At 41.3% G+C, this 18,656-nt stretch overlaps 2 protein-coding genes across 2 annotated transcripts in view; both read left to right on the top strand.

Moving 5' to 3' along the window:
• The first annotated feature begins 1,670 nt into the window (after positions 1 to 1,670).
• LOC117811856 lies at positions 1,671 to 13,153 on the top strand. Its single transcript, XM_034682333.1, has 14 exons — positions 1,671 to 1,857; positions 2,248 to 2,357; positions 3,311 to 3,416; positions 3,727 to 3,755; positions 3,983 to 4,074; positions 4,192 to 4,306; positions 4,386 to 4,556; positions 4,848 to 4,918; positions 6,381 to 6,548; positions 7,173 to 7,291; positions 8,143 to 8,347; positions 11,842 to 12,049; positions 12,135 to 12,193; positions 12,470 to 13,153. Exons 1-14 carry the CDS (start codon positions 1,671 to 1,673, stop codon positions 12,684 to 12,686), a joined length of 1,857 nt encoding a protein of 618 aa, XP_034538224.1. The 3' UTR covers positions 12,687 to 13,153.
• Positions 13,154 to 14,736: 1,583 nt separating this feature from the next.
• ubr2 (ubiquitin protein ligase E3 component n-recognin 2) overlaps positions 14,737 to 18,656 on the top strand; it is a 41,364-nt gene continuing 37,444 nt past the window's right edge. The window contains exons 1-3 of the mRNA XM_034681550.1: positions 14,737 to 14,880; positions 17,793 to 18,076; positions 18,171 to 18,249. Of these exons, the coding sequence (XP_034537441.1) occupies positions 14,797 to 14,880; positions 17,793 to 18,076; positions 18,171 to 18,249 (447 nt within the window). The 5' untranslated portion in view covers positions 14,737 to 14,796. The remainder of the gene's footprint in view (positions 14,881 to 17,792; positions 18,077 to 18,170; positions 18,250 to 18,656) is intronic.

Genomic DNA, 18,656 nt, shown 5'->3' with positions numbered 1-18,656 from the left:
TACACCTGATGCGCAATCTAAATTCTTTTAGAGCCTCAAAGAACATTTATCCAGTTTTTATCACTCTTTTTATTGAAAGTCTTTTAACGTTTTCTTTTATCTGCTGGGTTCGTGGTCTCTCTTTGAAAGACAAGAACAGTCTGCACTGTATTGTTATAGTCTGCTCCAAAATGATTGGCACACAGCAGCAAGATCTGGGCTCCCTTTGGAGGAACCGCGTCGCCAATAAAGCCAGAGGGATAATAGGCCAACCTGGACACATCCTGGCCAAGGAGTTCTCTTTAATGGCCTCAGGGCGGCGCTATCTCACTCCTCCTAGAAAAACAAACAGATACTCAAAGTATTTTATTCCTTCTGCCATCAGACTTCTAAATGCTGATAGCAGTTCTTCACAGTTTGTAACAGATTGTCCATATAAAGTTGTGAAGTTGTGTACTTATAAGGTGGTTCTTAGTATTTATTCCTCGTTACTGTGTTTTTAAAAAAAGTTATTTTAGTCTATTTTAACATTATTTTACTCTTTACGACAAGCCCCATAATGCACTGTTGTTGTCACTGACATGTTGACTGTTGAGTGTTGTTTGTCTGTTTGTTAGTGTTTGTGTTGTTTATCAACAAGCTGGTGCGCTGCAAACCAAATTGCCCTCTGGGATTAATAATGTTCTCTGAATCTGAGAATTGTTGTGTTGACAAAATGTTAGTATAAATGCTTTGTGACGTGCGTGTGTGCTTTGTTTAGGTTGATCTCCAGTTTCTGGATGGAGTGATCTCTGATGGGGCCGATCCAAACAGTTGTGACAGATATGGACAAACAATCCTGCACGAGGTCAACATATGGTTATTTTATTGTAATTTATTGTGCACATCTTTCTTTGGAATCATTTCAGACATTTAAAAAAATACAGGCACAGTCAAAACATCAACAATCAAATATCTTAAAAAACAATAAAGACACAAAACGCACATTGTCTTTACCTTAACGTCCCCATCAAGTATAGACCCAAGTGTCCTGGACTGATGGATACAAACCACAGCTCCTCATCCTCACTCAGCTGGATCAACTTAAGTGATCCATACTTATTTCTATGTTTCAGAAGCAGGATCTGTTTAAGCTGTTTATTTCCATTTCAATAAATCCCCTCCTCCCTACTTTGATCTGCTTTTCAGACCTTAAGAGTTTAAAATGTGGAGTCCTTAAAGCTTGTGTCCTCTTATGCAATCCTCCTCTTGGTGCAAATGCAAGAAGGAAACATTGACATAGTGCAAAATCTTGTCACTCAGTTTGCTTGTTGAACCCCACGTAAACGCACTGCTACCGTGTGTGTGTGTGTGTGTGTGTGTGTGTGTGTGTGTGTGTGTGTGTGTGTGTGTGTGTGTGTGTGTGTGTGTGTGTGTGTGTGTGTGTGTGTGTTCAGATCTCCAGGGCATGGAGTGTGGATGTGATGCGTTTTTTCTTGGACCGGGGCTCAGACCTCCTCCGACCGGATCAATTCGGAGTCACAGCACTTCATGTGGCCTCAGCGCTGGACTACCAGGACATGGTTCAGTTCCTGCTGGACCACAAAGGTCAGTGTGGACACGTTGAGAGAGTCAGACCAGCTGTAGTCCTGCCGCCAGTAACTGTCAGGGGAAATCCACCCATTAGATAAGATTTACAGAGCTGGATCAATATGTTTGTGCATTTGCTGTCCTCAGCTGATCCAGAGGCTCGGACTCTTCTGGACCAGCAGACTCCTCTTCACTATGCTGCCAAGAACGATGCTGCAGGTTCAATCAGACTGCTGCTGCAGGCCGGAGCGTCCATCAGCTGCATCGACTACAAACACAGGACGCCACTACAGCTTGCTGCCAACATGGGTACAGACATCACCACCACACCACTGGCAATGACAGACATCATCACAGAAGTGGAGCTAACACCACCACTGACAGCACAACTGACAGCACCACAGACATCTCCATCAACGTCTACAACATCTACACTCCATCATAACTGACAGCACCACAGACATCTCTATCAACGTCTACACTCTAATAACCACTGACATCACCAGTTTCTACACAGCTGATACGTCTTATCCACTGACAGCACAACTAATCAAACCACCACCTCTAACATCCCCACTGACCGACACTGTCATCAGAACTGACTTTATCACTGACTTCACTACAACAGACCTCTCTACTGATCTCACCGCTGACACAGAACTTGCTTCCTGGATCATATCTGTCTGTGTGTGTTATCAGAGCGCAGTGAAGCGGCCCGGGTATTGTTGGAGCTTGGGGCGGAGGCTGGAATGATGGACTCTGATGGACAGCTCTGCATCACTGCTCTGATCGGTCGGATGAGCCCTGTGGTAAAAATGTCCCACCTGAAAATGAACAGGGCTGTGATTGGTAAAAGTGATCAGTGGCTGAGAATAGAATGGATGGAATAGAATAGAATAGAATAGAATAAATAGAATAGAATAGAATAGAATAGAACAGAATTTAATATTACAAAAAAGAATAAAATAGAACAGAACAGAATAAGACAAAGGTAGAATACATCATTGCAGAATAGAAAAGAGTAGAGTAAAACAAAACAGAATGGAATGGAACAGAACAGAACAGAATAGAACAGAGTGGATTAGAGCAAATAGAATAGAGTAGAATGGAACAGAATTAATGGAACAAAACATAATAATAAAACAATAGAATAGAATAGAATAGAATAGAATAGAATGAACAGAGCAGAACGGAAAATAATAGAACAGAGTAGAACAAAGTAGAACAGAACGGAGTTGAAAAGAAAATAGCAATAGAATAGATTAGGACAGAGTAGAATAGATCAGAGTAGAGTAGAACAAAATAGAATAAAACAATAGAGTAGAGTAGAACAGAATTGATAAGAATAGAAAAGAGTAGAATATATCAGAACAGAATAGAACAGAGTAGAGTTAAACAAACAGAACAGAACAAAACAGAGTAGAGTAGAACAAAATAGAACAGAATGGAATTGAAAAGAAATACAACAATAGAATACAATATGACAGAGTAGAATAGATCAGAGTAGAGTAGAACAAAATAGAATATAATTAATTAGATTAGGACAGAGTAGAGTAGAACAAACAGAACAGAGTAGAATGGAATGGAACAGAACAGAATAAAGTACAAAAAAACAAAACACAATTCAATAGAACAGTGTATAGTAGAACAAAATAGAATAGAATAGAATAGAATAGAATAGAATAGAATAGAATAGAATAGAACAGGTTGTATCATAAGGTTTCTGCTGGTGGTAACAGCTGGTGATGTTTGTTGTGTCCAGGCCTTGCAGGCACTCAGTCAGTTCCATGTGACCGACAGGTTGACCAGACAACAGTTCTATTACCTGAACCTGCTGGAACCAGAACCTCACAAGACACCCCTGCAAGGTAACACTGATACTATGCACTGATTTTTTAATTGTCGTTGACTCCCCTCTGCACGCCTTCAGTGGTCTGTCACAGGTCTTTCCTGGTCTGCCTATAACTGGCTATGGTTATTTTGTTTTCAGTCTTGTTCCAGTGAAAACACTGCTACAACATGTATGTGCTACTTAAATAATGATAGAACTACTGATGATGGTATTTTGCTGCTTTCTTACACACAATATTACCCCCTATAATGCTGTGCTATCTCGCTAAACTGTATGCCTATCTGTCTGTCTGTCTGTCTGTCTGTCTGTCTGGTTGTATTTTGAAGAAGCTGTCATGAATGAGCCAACATCTCCAGTAAGTGTCACACATTTACTTCAGTTTGTTTCAGTTAGCTGAACTAGGCTCTAGCCGCTATACTAGATACAATACTAGATAATAATGGACAGCATACAGTGTGCAGTCAGTGTGTCTTGATTTAAGAGCTTTGAACAGTGTGTAGTATACATACAGTTCACACAGATTAGTGTATGCTGCACAGATTACAGCTGTTCTGAGTTAATCTGTTTGGTTCCTGCTCTCAGCTGGAGGTTGCTGTGCACCAGGGGAAACTGGACCTCATCATGCATCCAGTCTTTCTCAAACTGATAGAGATCAAATGGAAGCTACACGGCAGGTAAACTCCAATCTGATTGGTTTAATTTACTGCACACTTCACTCAGTGAACTCTCAGATGACAATGTCCCCGCTCTCTGTTTGTCTCAATCACCCTCTGTCTGTCTTATGGTGCCAGGTTGGGGGCTTGGCTTCTCCTCATCCTCAACATCCTGTTCAATGTCTCCTGGACGACTGTGGCCATCTCTGTATCTGTCCACAAAGACTCACCTGATCGCTACACCCTTCCAGAGGTGAGGTGTCTGTCTGTCTGTTGGTCTTTCATCTGTTCATCTGTCTATATCCTTCTGTCACTTCATCTGTCTCTCTCAGGACTGGTGGCGGGTCTTCTCTGTGGTCCTGGCACTTCTACTGACTCTGGAGGAGGTGCTGAGGGAGGTGCAGGACATCCTGTGTTCAAGGAAGAGAGCCAACCTTTGGCGACAGTGGGCGGATCAGCGTCTCCATGATGACCTGCAATGCTCACACCCGATGTGGCCTCAGGTAAGAAGTAACGGTTTAAAAATGAGGTGAAATATACTAACGCTAAATATTAAGCTACATCCAGCATCTGGTTAACATGGATTAGATCTTAGACTGGAAATAAGAGGAAGCAGTCAGCTTATCTGAGCATGAAGGCTGGAAACAGGAGGAAAGGGCAAAGTGGGCATATTGTGACAACTTCCAATAAATGTGTGTGTGTGTGTGTGTGTGTGTGTGTGTGTATGTGTGTGTGTGTGTGTGTGTGTGTGTGTGTGTGTGTGTGTGTGTGTGTGTGTGTGTGTGTGTATGAAGGAGAGAGTTTTCCTTTCTGATCAGAACAAACGGATTTACAAAATGAGAGGAAACTACCGCCGGGATCTATGGTAACACACATACAGTATACACACATGCACACACACGTATACTGTACAAGCACTTAAACAACATCAGAGTGAAAAGTTTGAACAGTCTGTGAACTGAGGAGTATTTTTTCTGTAAGGGTAGCAGACCAAATCATACTAGGAAACATAAAGTAACGGCCTTATAAGACAAAGTAAACAGTGTTAATGTCACACTATAATGACAACAAATCCTTAGTTGACATGAAAAAAAATCTCATTAAGTAACAGTTTTATAAGATAAAGTAAAGAGTGATAATGTCAACCTATAATTAAAAAAAGCTTTAATTGACATAAAAAAAATGTATAAAGTGGGGCGCTGGTGGCCTAGCGGTCTAAGTGCCCCAAATACAGAGTCCTTGTCACAGAGGTCTCCGGTTTGATTCCTGATGGCGACCATCTGCTGCATGTCTTCCTCGCTCTCTACTGCCCATGTTTCCTGTCTCTCTTCAGCTTAACTACAATAAAGGCGAAAAACAACAAAACAACAAAAAAACGAATAAAGTAAAGAGATAGGGGGCGCTGTTGGCCTAGCGGTCTAAGCACCCCACATGCAGAGGCTACAGTCCTCGTCATGGGGGTCGCCGGTTAGATTCCCAGCCGGTCGACCATTTCCTGCATGTCTTCCCCCGCTCTCAACTCCCCGAATTTCCTGTCTCTATTCAGCTGTCCTATACAATAGAGGCAAAAAGGCCAAAAAACACAAGTTAAAAAAACAACAACAAAAAAAGTAGAGATATGAGAATGCGGTAAAGGAAAATAAATCACAAAAAAAAGTTATAAAGGAGCAATTAGTGAAAGAAAAATAGATGTGGACATATCAATTTGAAAGTCTATACAAGAGATTTAAAAAATATTATTTCACTCTATATTTTACTGTATTTTATAAACAAATGTAGTTACTTATTTATTTTCACTTTTTTATTTCCTTAATTTCTAGAAAAAGTTACTTTTCCCTGTTATTTCCCATAAGGCCTTGCATTTTTATTACCTGTCTAAGTTGAATCCATTGTCCTCTTAAGGGGTTTAATGACGTAATAGTAAAGCAAATAGAGTTTTTAAATTAAAATTTGAATAGGCTATATGTATCTATATATTATTAGTAGTAGTATTATATCTCTTTACTGGTATTCAACCAATTTCTTACTTTCCCACTGAACCATCTTCTTTTTCCATTTAATGTGTATGTGATGATAGTAATAGACTATTATTAGTAGTAGTAGCAGCAGCAGTAGTAGTAGTAGTATTTATATATCTTTTTAAATTATATTTTTGTTTCTTATTATTCATTTAATTATCATTATTATAAATGTATTATTAATACATTTCTCTCTCTCTCTCTCTCTCTCTCTCTCTCTCTCTCTCCTTTTGTGTGTGTGTGTGTGTGTGTGTGTGTGTGTGTGTGTGTGTGTGTGTGTGTGTGTGTGTGTGTGTGTGTGTGTGTCAGGAATGTGTTTGATTGGGTGGTGTACTCCCTGCTCACGGTGTCGTTCAGCATCCACATGGTAGACGTGTTTCGTCCCTCTGCCAGTCTTCATACGATCAGTCTGCGTCTGTTCTCCGTCACCATTATCTTCCTATGGCTGCGGCTGATGAAGCATGTGCGAGCCTTCAGGTAAACACACACCTGTCGACTTTAACGGTTACAACCTGTTGATTAAAGGAGCATCGTGTTACCATGATACTGTGCTGTGGGATCACTGTGTAAGGGATATTAAAGTCACTGGTCATGTTACACAACAGCCCTCAGGTACAAAAGAGACAGAGGAGTCCAGCGTGGCCAGGTGTTCAAACAAAGGTGGTCTATGATACAGAGAGGTCTCACTCTTACAGAAGAGGATTAGGGACACTGTAAAAAAAAAAGTCCTCTGTACACTCAAGTGGGGACTCCTGCAGACAATCAGTCTTATGAGGCTGTGATCAGGAACAGCGGATACAACAATCACTCTACATTCACACAGTTTACTCTCATGGGTCTGATCCAGGCATGTAATGATAAAGAGTAGAATAGAACATAATAGAAGATACATTTTTTGTCATTGTACATGCCGCAACGAAATTGAAATGCAACCTATTTATCAGTGCAAAAAGTTAAAGCAATAAAAATCATAAAAGCAGTGGACAAACATGAATAATAAATAAATATAAACAGAAACAGAGTATTCAACATTCTATCTATCTATCTATCTATCTATCTATCTATCTATCTATCTATCTATCTATCTCTCTATCTGTGCAGGTTGATGGGTCCGTTCATCGTCATGTTGGGGAACATTGTCGGGGATGTGATGTGTTTCCTGTTCCTGTATGCTGAAATCTTTATTCCCTACGCCTGCAGTTTCTGGATTATATTTGGAGGTGAGCCAAATAAATGAATATATAATAAGAATTATTATGATAATAATACAGTTTTTCAGATACTTTTCAGGTGAAAAATGTACAATGGGCTGTACACAGAAACAGAAGAGAAATCATGCGGCCATGTTGTCAGATTTAAAGACAACATTATGATAACATTTGCAGATGATATGAGAGTGGTGGGACTCATCAGTGGAAATGATGAGACAATGTCCAGGGGAAGAATTCAGACACCGAGTGGACTGATGCACCAACAACAGCCTGGCCCTCGATGTCAACAGAACAAAGGAGATGATAGTCGACTTCAGGAGATCACAGTCAGAGCACATCAGCAGCACCATGGTGGAGAGTGGAGGACATCAATCGGTTCTGAGTGCAGAGCTCAGATAATCTCACCTGGACCAAGAACACCATCAGAGACTGCACATCCTGAGGAAACTGAAACAAGCTTCCCTCCCCACCAGCATCCTCAGGACCTTTCACAGAAGCACAGTTCAGTCTGCTGTATTACCACCCAGTACTCAACCTGCAGTATCACGGACAACAAAGGTTTACAGAGTGAGGGGAGCAGAGAGGATCACTGAACTATTCCAAAGCTGCTGCCAGAGAAAAGCTCTGAACTCTGGATTATGTATTCATGTCTGTTGCTGCACACTGGGACTAGTGATGGCATTGCAGAACAACAGTGACGTCTGATTTGATAACAGTCAAATGTGTAACAGAGAGCGCAGAGTGACACATGTACAGTCTTTGTTTTTTCCAACCAATGGTCCAAACCTGTAAATACTTACTTAATCACCAGATTCAAGTCCTGTAAAGAAAAGTCTGAAAGTCCCCTCTCACCCCTCCAGGCACCTCATCGGTTCCCAGCATGCAATCTGTCTCCGGCTTGTTGTTCAGTCTGTACCGCATCACACTGGTGGATGAGTACGAGTACACTGCCATGGTCGCAGTGGATGATGTCATGGCTCCCCTTCTGTGTGGGACGTTTTTGGCTGCCTCGTCCATCCTGTGTGTGAACATGTTGGTCGCCCTGCTGACTGACACCTTCACGAGGTCAGAGGTCACACTTGCTCCTTCTCAAACATCTGTCCCTGTTCTCAAAAAGTAACTGAGCAGAGTAAGACGTTACGTCAAAGATTTATCAAACAGAAGCTCTTCTATGTGTCTGCGTCTTTAACCAGACTGAGTTTTAAAGGTTTATATCTGCAGTAATATGATGAACATCATTAATAAACTACAAGATATCTGAAGATAATCTATCTCAAGACTCAAGTGTTGAGCTTCAGTCCAGTGTCTGAATGTCACATGACTCACAGGTGGATCTGGTTGGATGACAAAGGTTCAGGTCCAAGGTAAACTATGACTTCATTGCACAACTCAAGGACGGGACCTGGTCAGTTTGTTCATTTTATAGTTAGTTGGTGCTTTTCCTGCTGTGACCTTTCAGAATAAGAGCACCGTTTGGTCATGTTGCACTTGATGTGACAGAGCTGTGAACACTTTTTGTTAAATGGTGCGATCACACAGGCCAGTAAAATAAATTTCCAGCAGTAACTTTGTTCCACAGTAAACACAATAATAGGATTATAAAAAAGAAAGATTGACTTTCAGATGGAGAAAGCTACTTTTACATAATTCACTATAAACAGCTCAGATACCAGAATGCTAGCATTAACTTTGTCAGTTAGCAAGCGGTGGTCTTGAGAAATTAAGCTGATGTGGAAGTCCTGAAAACTGCAGTTCCTTGAGTGTCCACTTGAGGCTGGCTGCAGAAATATAGGAAACCACATACACACCCATTCAGACAAGTTCACCTTTACATTAGAAATAAACATGTTTACAGCCTGGTTCAAAAACAAAAAATTAGTCTGAAAAGCTAATTTCTCTACCGGCACACACTGAATGGGGGAACATTTTTTTAATAACTTGTTAGTTCTCCTGACGATATTAAAACTATGAGTTTTGCATAATTAGAGGCACGGCTGCCTTGACTGACCAGGGCACACTGTACTGTTAGGGAGGCCTGCCTAACTTCATATCTTTTCTTCTATTTATCTCGATGGAAAGTTAGGTTGAGTCAGCTATTTCACTATTGAGACTGCAAGCTATAGCCAGGTCAGGTAGCTACACAACAGTTGCACCTCAGAATATAAAGAATAGTTTGGTGTTGGAGCTAAAGCAAGAATTATATCGTCAAAAATGTTTTTACCTGCAGCTAGATGGCCATGGTAACTATAACTGAGTTTTGTATGAAATTTGGCTACTTTTCCTGACAATATTCTCTGTGAGTGATAAAGAATCTCGGTTAAAAGAATCTGCTGGAAACTTGTTGAAGTGTAATGTTCCATTAGTATTGCCATGGATCTGTGGTACTAAACATAGATATACAGTAGTATGGAAAGTATTCAGACCCCTTCACTTTTTTTTACATTTTGTCATGTTACAGCCTTTTTCCAAAATTGATTAAATTCATTTTTCCCTTAACATTCTACACACAATACCCCATAATGACAAAATGAAAAATGTTTTGTAGAATATTTTGCAAATTAATTAAAAATAAAACACTCAAATATTTCATGTGCATAAGTATTCAGACCTTTTACTCAATACTCTGTTGAAGCACCTTTGGCTGTGGTTACAGCCTCCAGTCTTCTCAGGTATGATGCTACAAGCTTAACACACCTGGGTTTGAGGAGTTTCTCCCATTCTTCTTTGCACGTCCTCTCAAGCTTGATGAGGTTGGATGGGAAGCGTCAGTGCACAGCTATTTTCAGGTCTTTCCAGAGATGTTCAATCAGGTTCAAGTTCAGGCTCTGGCTGGACCACTCAAGGACATTCAGAGACTTGCCCTGAAGCCCCTCCTTTGTTATCTTGGCTGTGTCCTGAGGATCGTTGTCCTGTTGGAAGGTGAACCTTTGCCACATTCTGAGGTCCAGAGTGCTCTGGAGCAGGTTTTCATCAAGAATCTCTCTCTGTACTTTGCTGCGTTCATCTTTCCCTCGATACTGACTAGTCTCCCAGTTCCTGCCGCTGAAAAACATCCCTACAGCATGATGCTGTCACCACCATGCTTCACTGTAGGGATGGTATTGGCCAGATGATGAGCGGTGCCTGGATTCCTCCAGACATTCAGGCCGAAGAGTCCAATCTTGCTTTCATCAGACCAAAGAATATTATTTCTCATGGTCTGAGAGTCCTTTAGGTCCCTATTGGCAAACTCTCATGTGCTTTGTACCGAGGAGTGGCTTCCGTCTGGCCACTCTACCATAAAGACCTGATCTGTGGAGTGCTGCAGAGATGGTTGTCCTTCTAGAAGGATCTCCCATCTCCACAGAAGACACTGGAGCTCTGTCAGAGTGACCGTTGGGTTCTTGGTCACCTCCCTGAACAAGGCCCTTCTCCCCTGATTGCTCACTTCTTTCATTTATGTATGATGGACACCACTGCATTCTTTGGGATCTTCAAAGCAGCAGAATTTTTTTCTGTACCCTTCCCCAGATCTGTGCCTCGATACAATCCTGTCTCTGAGGTCTACAGACAATTCCTCTGACTTCATGTCTTGGTTTGTGCTCTGACATGCACTGTCAACTGTAGGATCTTATATAGACAGGTGTGTGCCTTTCCAAATCATGTCCAATCAATTGAATTTACCACAGGTGGACTCCAATCAAGTTGTGGAAACATTTCAAGGATGATCAGAGGAAACAGGATGCACCTGAGCTCTATTTTGAGCAAAGGGTCTGAATACTTATGCACATGCGATATTTGAGTGTTTTATTTTTAATTAATTTGCAAAAATTTCTACAAAACATTTTTCACTTTGTCATTATGAAGTATTGTGTTTAGATTGATGAGGGAAAAAAATAATTTAATCCATTTTGGAATAAGGCTGTAACATAACAAAATGTAGAAGAAGTGAAGGGGTCTGAATACTTTCCGTACCCACTGTACATTGCAACCCAGTAACTTAAATGTGTTCAGTAAGAGGTCTACAATGTGAAGTTGTCAGTACAGAGATGATCAGAAAGCAGTAATAGTGCACTGAGTGGTAACAACAATGTGTTAATTAAGTCTCTGCAGCATTACCCTCTTTACTTCTCTGCAGCGTTGATGTTTGTTTTGCTTCAGTGCTCTTTTAAATGTGTTATTGCTGTCTATGTTAACTACCTGACTGAACAAAGCAGCCAGTTGTTGCTCCTTTTTCTGGTGGAGGAGGCTTCATGTGACCCATTAAAGGCACCCAAATATTGTAATGCCCATAGAGCAAGAAGAGGAAAGTCTGGGATAGCAGAGAAAGTTAATTACCCCCTTTTGTTTTTAACTGAGGATTTAGGTTTTGCCTGGATGTGTTGAACTTGCTTTGCAGCACAATTCTAAAATGACAACTAATTTCTACTAGTTTGTATTTAAACTGTGATGATAAAACCACACTCACAAACACTAATTTTAACATGAGCCGAAGTGAAATGCAGCAGACAGTGGTACCTGATTTGTTCATGTGTGTGTGTATTTTGCATATAAACAATAATACATGCATTTTTATTCAGGGTGCATGACAACTCGAAGGCCAACGCTGTAATGCAGCAAGCCACCGTCATCCTGCAGGTCGAGGAGTCCATGCCCCTCCTCCGCCGTTTCTTTGACAACCAGTACATCTCTGACCGCTGTGCACCACTGGCCGAAGCCTACGACGATGACATTACAACAAACCCCCGTTACCATAATGAGATGGGCCGCATCACATCTCAGATTAAAGTGAGTGGAGATAATAATGTGTTTTCATTTCACATTAAGAACAGGAAGTAAACGGTGTGTGTGTGTGTGTGTTTGTGTCCTGCAGAAGACCCTGGATCAGTTCCTGGTGCTGCAGAAAGACAAGGACCTAGCAGAGGGCCAAGGGTGAGAATCAATGAGACAAATTAAACCACTGATTGTGTGTTTGAAACAGAGAACAAACCAGAGAACATCAGCCAATCAAAACACAGCCTTTACACAGCTAATCAGGGAGTCTGGCTACAGCAACACAGGTGGATTCATCCGCCACCAAAAATAGTCCCAAATTTACAGTTTCCCTCTATCTTATGGAAACCAGAGTACACAAACAGCATTCTGCCTCTCTAATATCTGCCTGAACTATACAGTTTAGATCAGCAGTGTATTTTTTCTTTCTGTCAGGGTCAAGAAAGACCAGAACCAGGACCAGAACCTGCCCAACCAGGAGCTTCAGGACCAGAACCTGCACAACCAAGAGCTTCAGGACCAGAACCTGCACAACCAGGAGCTTCAGGACCAGATAGTGAACAAGCAGGAGCTCCAAGCTATCAGAGAGGAACTGAAACAGCTCCGGACTCTGGTCCAACAGCTAGTTCAGACCAGGACTGAATCAGTTTAACAGATCTGAGACTGAGAGGCCATCATACCTGACAGATCTGTGCAGACCTAGACTCATTAAAACCTACCAGAGAAGGCTGGATTAAAGAATGAATCAGCAGTCCTCTGTGGGCTTTAGAACAATGATAAACTTTAGAGTTTTTAACATGAACTATGTTGAAGTTGTGAATTAATTCTGATCTTGTTTAATGCATTTAATTAAAATGTGGAGACAAACAAACAAGCAAACAAAAAAAAATGCATCATCATGTAACTTTAGCAAACATCCATCAAAAGAAGAGTATCGAATGAAAATAAATGTGACTGAAAGCTGCACTGAAGAGTTTTTAGATATAATAAAACAGACTGAAATCAATATTTATGTATGTACATGATCAAAGCAAACAAAGCATCAGAAAATAGATTGATCATCGCAAAATAATGATTTCATATGCATGTCATCCCTGCAGGGTCAGTGGAGGAGGAGGAATTACCAGCACGCTGATAAAACTGCCTATTACAAAAATACATACACTGGCTATATTCTCTCACTAAAACAACAAGTCATTTTGTTGTAAGGCGTTTGCTGGCAGATTTTGGTTGCCTGATTCCTAATCTGAGCTACTGTTTATGAATGAGATGTGTGAAGTAATTTTCAAAAATTTGAAGTACAAAGAAGAGAAACTGTCAAAATGTAATGCAAAGAGAGCTACCAGCAGCCGAGGCATTCACATCACACACAAATAAATTAATTAGCGTGAATTAATTACACCTAAAGTCAATGTAAAGATGCCAAAAGACGTGAGTTCTGGTCTGGCGACATTAATGACGCATATGGGGTGGAACAAATGGCATGATACGCGCAAATTAGACGCAAATTAATTTGTGTGAACCATACGCACAAATAATTTGAGAGAGTTCAGAAATCTGGACTCTGCATAACTTGCGCCACAATAGCCAATCAGTGTGCAGATCCCCTGGTGGTGTATGGACCAGCAGCAGTTAATTTACCTGGAATATACAGGAGGACGAATTGGTTATATCTCTGTGTGGCTTCCCCGAACTTTGTGACACTACCTTCTTTTTATGGCAACAGGAATAAACAGCAGACACTTTTTCATTTGAATCGAAGCGGCAACCTCCAGCCGGGAGAGTTGAAGCCAATGCCAAAGTGTTGAAAACTGCAGTTCATCGAGTGTCCGCTTGAGGCTGGTTCCAGAAGTACCAGAAACCACATACAACCACATACACACCTTCATTTAGAGGTGGTAATGATGGCTATAATTCTCCACCTGAGCACCCATGTCCATAGATTCAGCCCGTGTTAGAGTTTTTTGAAATGAAGAATGATACGTATGGTTTGAAATGATCTCCCTGTTTCTCACTCTGCCCAAACAAACAAACATTCACAGTCCAACCTGAGAAAGCGTGCTGAGCTACGTAACGTTTGTTTCATTTCAGATGAACATTTCAAACTAAGGTGTCTGTGCTTGGAGTAACTTAGTTTCTGTTTTTATTCCATGGTGTAGTTTTTAGAGATTTCAAGTAATGTTTTCTAAATAAACATGATGTAACCAAATGTTCTCCTATGTATTTTTGAGTGCACTGATATATTGTGAAAAAACAAGGTTTAGAGATATTTTAAAAAGTACTTTGAATACTTAAGTATTTTATAAAAGCAAGTACTTCAATACTTTAAATCAAGTAATAATCTGACAGAGCAACTTTCACTTGTATTGGAGTAATATTTAACCAGGAGGATCTATACTTTGACTTAAGTAATGTAGACGTGTACTTAGTCCACCACTGAAGAAAATACAAAAATGAGGTCAACACAGATAAGCTATTTGGAAAGGTTGGGGCAGTGAGCTGAAGTCATGATTAAAGGTTAACTTTTGAGTAACTTAATAAAATGAAGTACAAGTTGATATTATAGTGCTTATCATGCATCAGTCCTGTGTGGAGTTGTTTCCCTTTATTTCCACACACTTCTCTGTTTGGACCTTGATGTAACCACAGCCTGGTTGTGGTTGTAACCGCAGAATAAGCTCCGCCCCCTCAGCTGTTGACGACTTCCGGCTCCGGGTTCTTCTCCTTTCTCTGGAGCTCGAGCCTCAGCAGAGGGAGGAAAGATGGCGGCGGCCCAGTCCGACAGAGATCTTCCGTCCGCTTTATGTTCGGAATTCCTGAATTTCTCCGCCAAAGACACCGCGTCGGTAAGCGGCTCCCTCCTCTCTACCTTCCCCTGACCCTCATACGGGCTGTCACTGCGTCACCCTCACCTGTTACACCTGTCGAAGGACACAGTCACTGTTCAATCTGCCTGCGCCTCTTGGCTTGTTTTTCAGACCTGCTAATGCTAATGCTAACGCTAGCTCGGAGTGATCTGTAAAACATCTGGACGTGAGATTAGGCTGTCAGAAACAGCTGTGTGCGTCCCCGAGCGTGTCCCTTAAAACCCGGCTGTCGACGTCATTTAAACATGTCAGTGTTTTTCTTGTTAAAAACTAAGTAAAGACGTTTATTGTAAACTATAATAGTCACTAAAGAGCCTCGTCTCTCTGGCGTTGAGGTAACTTCGCCCCATCCTGGGACTCCAGGATGGCTCCACATGACACGACACTGCTACCAACTCCTTCAACTGGACACGTTTCACACATCTGATCAAATATAGAGCCTTAAACTTCTGTCATACGAGATTACAAAGAAATGACAGTGACATTAAGTTGGTGCAGCACCCCTAGACAAAGCTCATGTCATTATATCACACTTGAAACAACATGACACTGTATTGTTTGGGTGTGATATGGTCAGTTTTTGCTTTACAGCTGCTTTATTTGCACCTGACAACATCATCATATCTGTTTAATACATGTTCAAACCTGTACTAAACATTGGCAGTGTAAAGGTAAATCAGGTGTTACTTCTGATGCTAGCCTGCTGCATGACACACACATAACACAAGACAGACACGTGTTTAAACCAGGGTCAGAAGGGTTTTTAAGTATATATGAGCCACTATGAAGTCTAGTTTGATCTGATGACCATGTTTTTGTATTCAGACCCTTCTGTAACCCACATACTGTAATATAATGTGCCATGCTTTGACACATGCTCATGCAGAGGCTTGAATGTGTTATTGATGTTGAGTTATAACATGAACCAGCCTTCCCCCTTTAATCAGAGGGTGTTAAGTTTGACACTTTCCCTCTGTTTGCTGCAGTGCTGGTTTTATTCCAGCTCAGTGTAACTCGGGTGGTAGCTTGATGTTAGCTGTGTGTTTGGTGGAAGCTAGCCCGGTGATAGCAGTGTAGGCAGGTAGAAATCAGGTCAGTGTGTCACTGAGACTCAGCAAGTTAGCTTAACTAACTGTGCCAGAGCTGATTAAGCTTCCACTGATCACTGAGGACGGACGGACACACACACACACAAACAAACACACACACACAAACACACACACACACACACACACACACACACACACACACACACACACACACACACACACACACAAACAAACAAACGCGCACACACACACACCTGCTGTATTAGAGGAAAATAGTACTACAGTACAAGGTAAAAGTACTGCATCAAAGGACATTACTAGTGTAGTTTCCTGAGTAAAACATATGTAATAGTATGAGCATTAAGTCTTGCAGTGTGTTTCTGAATATAAGTCTGAGTTTTTATTAAATTGTATTATAAGTTGACATATAACTTGAGAGACAAGAAGTTGTCCTCCAGTGATTGTAATAATTGATAACTGTTAGGTAAACCTTGCTTTGTTAAAGTGAAGTGTTGAAGCTTCATCACATACGTAAAACAAAATGTCACATGGTGATTTATCGAGAAGTTTTCAATCAGACAGTGATTGTAATGAGATGTAGATAGTACTGGGTGATATTTTGATAACGATAATTATTCTGATATAATTTTTCTCAATATTAATCAAACAAATGTTTGACAAAGATTCAATATTAATAAACCTGTAATTACAACCCCCAACTACTGGATAGGGAGGGGGCTCTAATGAGTCTGAAACACTAGTTGCCACCCAACATTAGACAGAATACGACGGCGGCATTAAACAGCCAATCATGTCGCAGGATGAGAGGTAGGCGGGGCTTAAAGACCTTTGGAGCAGAATGTAAACACAGCTGAAACGAGCAACAGCGACACGGAATAAATCCGAAAATGCAAATAAGCTCAACCTGAGAAAAATAAGAATCTACAAACTAAAACTTCACAAAACTGTCATCTTATACAAAAGACCTGCTTCCTGTTAGCAGCGTCAGAAATGATGGATTCAAGAAGCTGATCAGGAAACTAAATCCAGATACAAACTAACAGACTGTCTTGTTTCTTCAACTTTGATCCAGGACCAAAAATCTGCATTTAAATTTAAATGAAATAATGATCTGATTCCTATCATGGTAATTATTGATATCAACTGATATGAAAATATGAAAAAAATGATCTTGATAACATCTTTTTTAATATCGCCCAGCTATAGATTCAAGCCTTTATTAAGCTGCATTTATATATACTACTATTTATTAATTCTCCCATAGCCTGATGTTCAACCCAACCCAGTTATATTTTTGGGGGGCATTTTCACCTTTATTTTTTATACGACAGCTGAAGAGAGGCAGGAAATGTGGAGAGTAGAGAGTGGGGGAAGACATGCAGGAAATGGTCGAGACCAGGAGTCGAATCAGCGACCGCTGCAGTGAGAATTATAGCTTCTTTAAATGGGACATGCGCTTAAACCGCAAGTCCAACAACACCCCAAGAAAATTGTATGTTTAAGATGAGATGACATTTGTAGTAACTCTTCACAACTCAGAATAAGTAGTTTGGTCTCGTGCAGGAGAGGTGCCTGGGTAAAGCATGCAGGAGAGCTGTCTTCCATGAGTGTGACTGTTTCTGTCATAAATACTTTTTCGGTTCAAAATAAGCGGGATGAACTGATTCAGCTGTTCTTATTCACACATGTAACCCTGTATGGACATCTCATGAGTGCAGAGCTTGTTTGAAGAAGCTTCTTTTACTGCAAACTGCCAGAGATGTCACAATGTGCACTGTGATATTTGCTCTAACATGTGTTCTTCATCCTCTTCCTCCTCAGCGGTGGCTGGTGGCACCTGACCTGCAGCAGGAGGTGTATCGACACCTTGCCTTGTATGTACCCAGAGCCCTTTGCCTGGGCCAGAGCCGGGGGAGCAGCAGGGAGGAGCAGAGGGAGGAGCAAAGGGAGGAGTTAGCCTGCCAGCTCCTTCTCCTGGCTCCTCTGGAGTGGCTCCTGCTCGGGGAGGATCCAGCTGCTGGTCTGGCTCTTCTGCAGGAGAAGAACCTGCCGTCACCTCTGTGTGGACATGTGTTCAAGGTGGGAGAGCCCACCTACTCCTGCAGGTAATCCAGTCACACTCACATATATACAGATGACCACACACACACACAAACGCACACAGATCAGGTAATAACAATAGTGTGTTTGTGTATCTAGGGAGTGTGCAGCAGACCCTACCTGCGTTCTGTGCATGCAGTGTTTCCTGGGCAGCGTTCACAAAGAGCATCGATACAGGGTGAGTACACACACACACACACACACACACACACACACACACACACACACACACACACACACACACACAGCAGCTGCTCTGTTGTGGGCTTGGTCACAGCACTGACGGCTCTGCAGGGACAGTCTCAGCAGTCATAACTTCACTCATAATGGCTGAAACTGGGCTGCAGAGGGAGAGAGATTTTAATGCTCAGCCAGGTTATGTTAGCTGGTAGCCTGCCTCTTTTACTGGTTTCACGTGCAGTCGTCCTACAGAGAATGATATCATCAGCTAAAACATCCTGCAGCAAAATGCCAAATAGATGACAACCATATTGGTCTGAAAATGAGACCTTTTTTCCCTTGAAATACATGTGGAAAAATTGGGATTGTCTTTCAGCCTATGTTACCTGATATTTCTACTTTCAC

Source organism: Notolabrus celidotus, chromosome 4 (assembly GCF_009762535.1).
Source record: "Notolabrus celidotus isolate fNotCel1 chromosome 4, fNotCel1.pri, whole genome shotgun sequence".
In the NCBI taxonomy this organism is placed as follows: Eukaryota; Metazoa; Chordata; class Actinopteri; order Labriformes; family Labridae; genus Notolabrus; species Notolabrus celidotus.
This window is presented reverse-complemented; position numbering and strand designations above follow the sequence as displayed.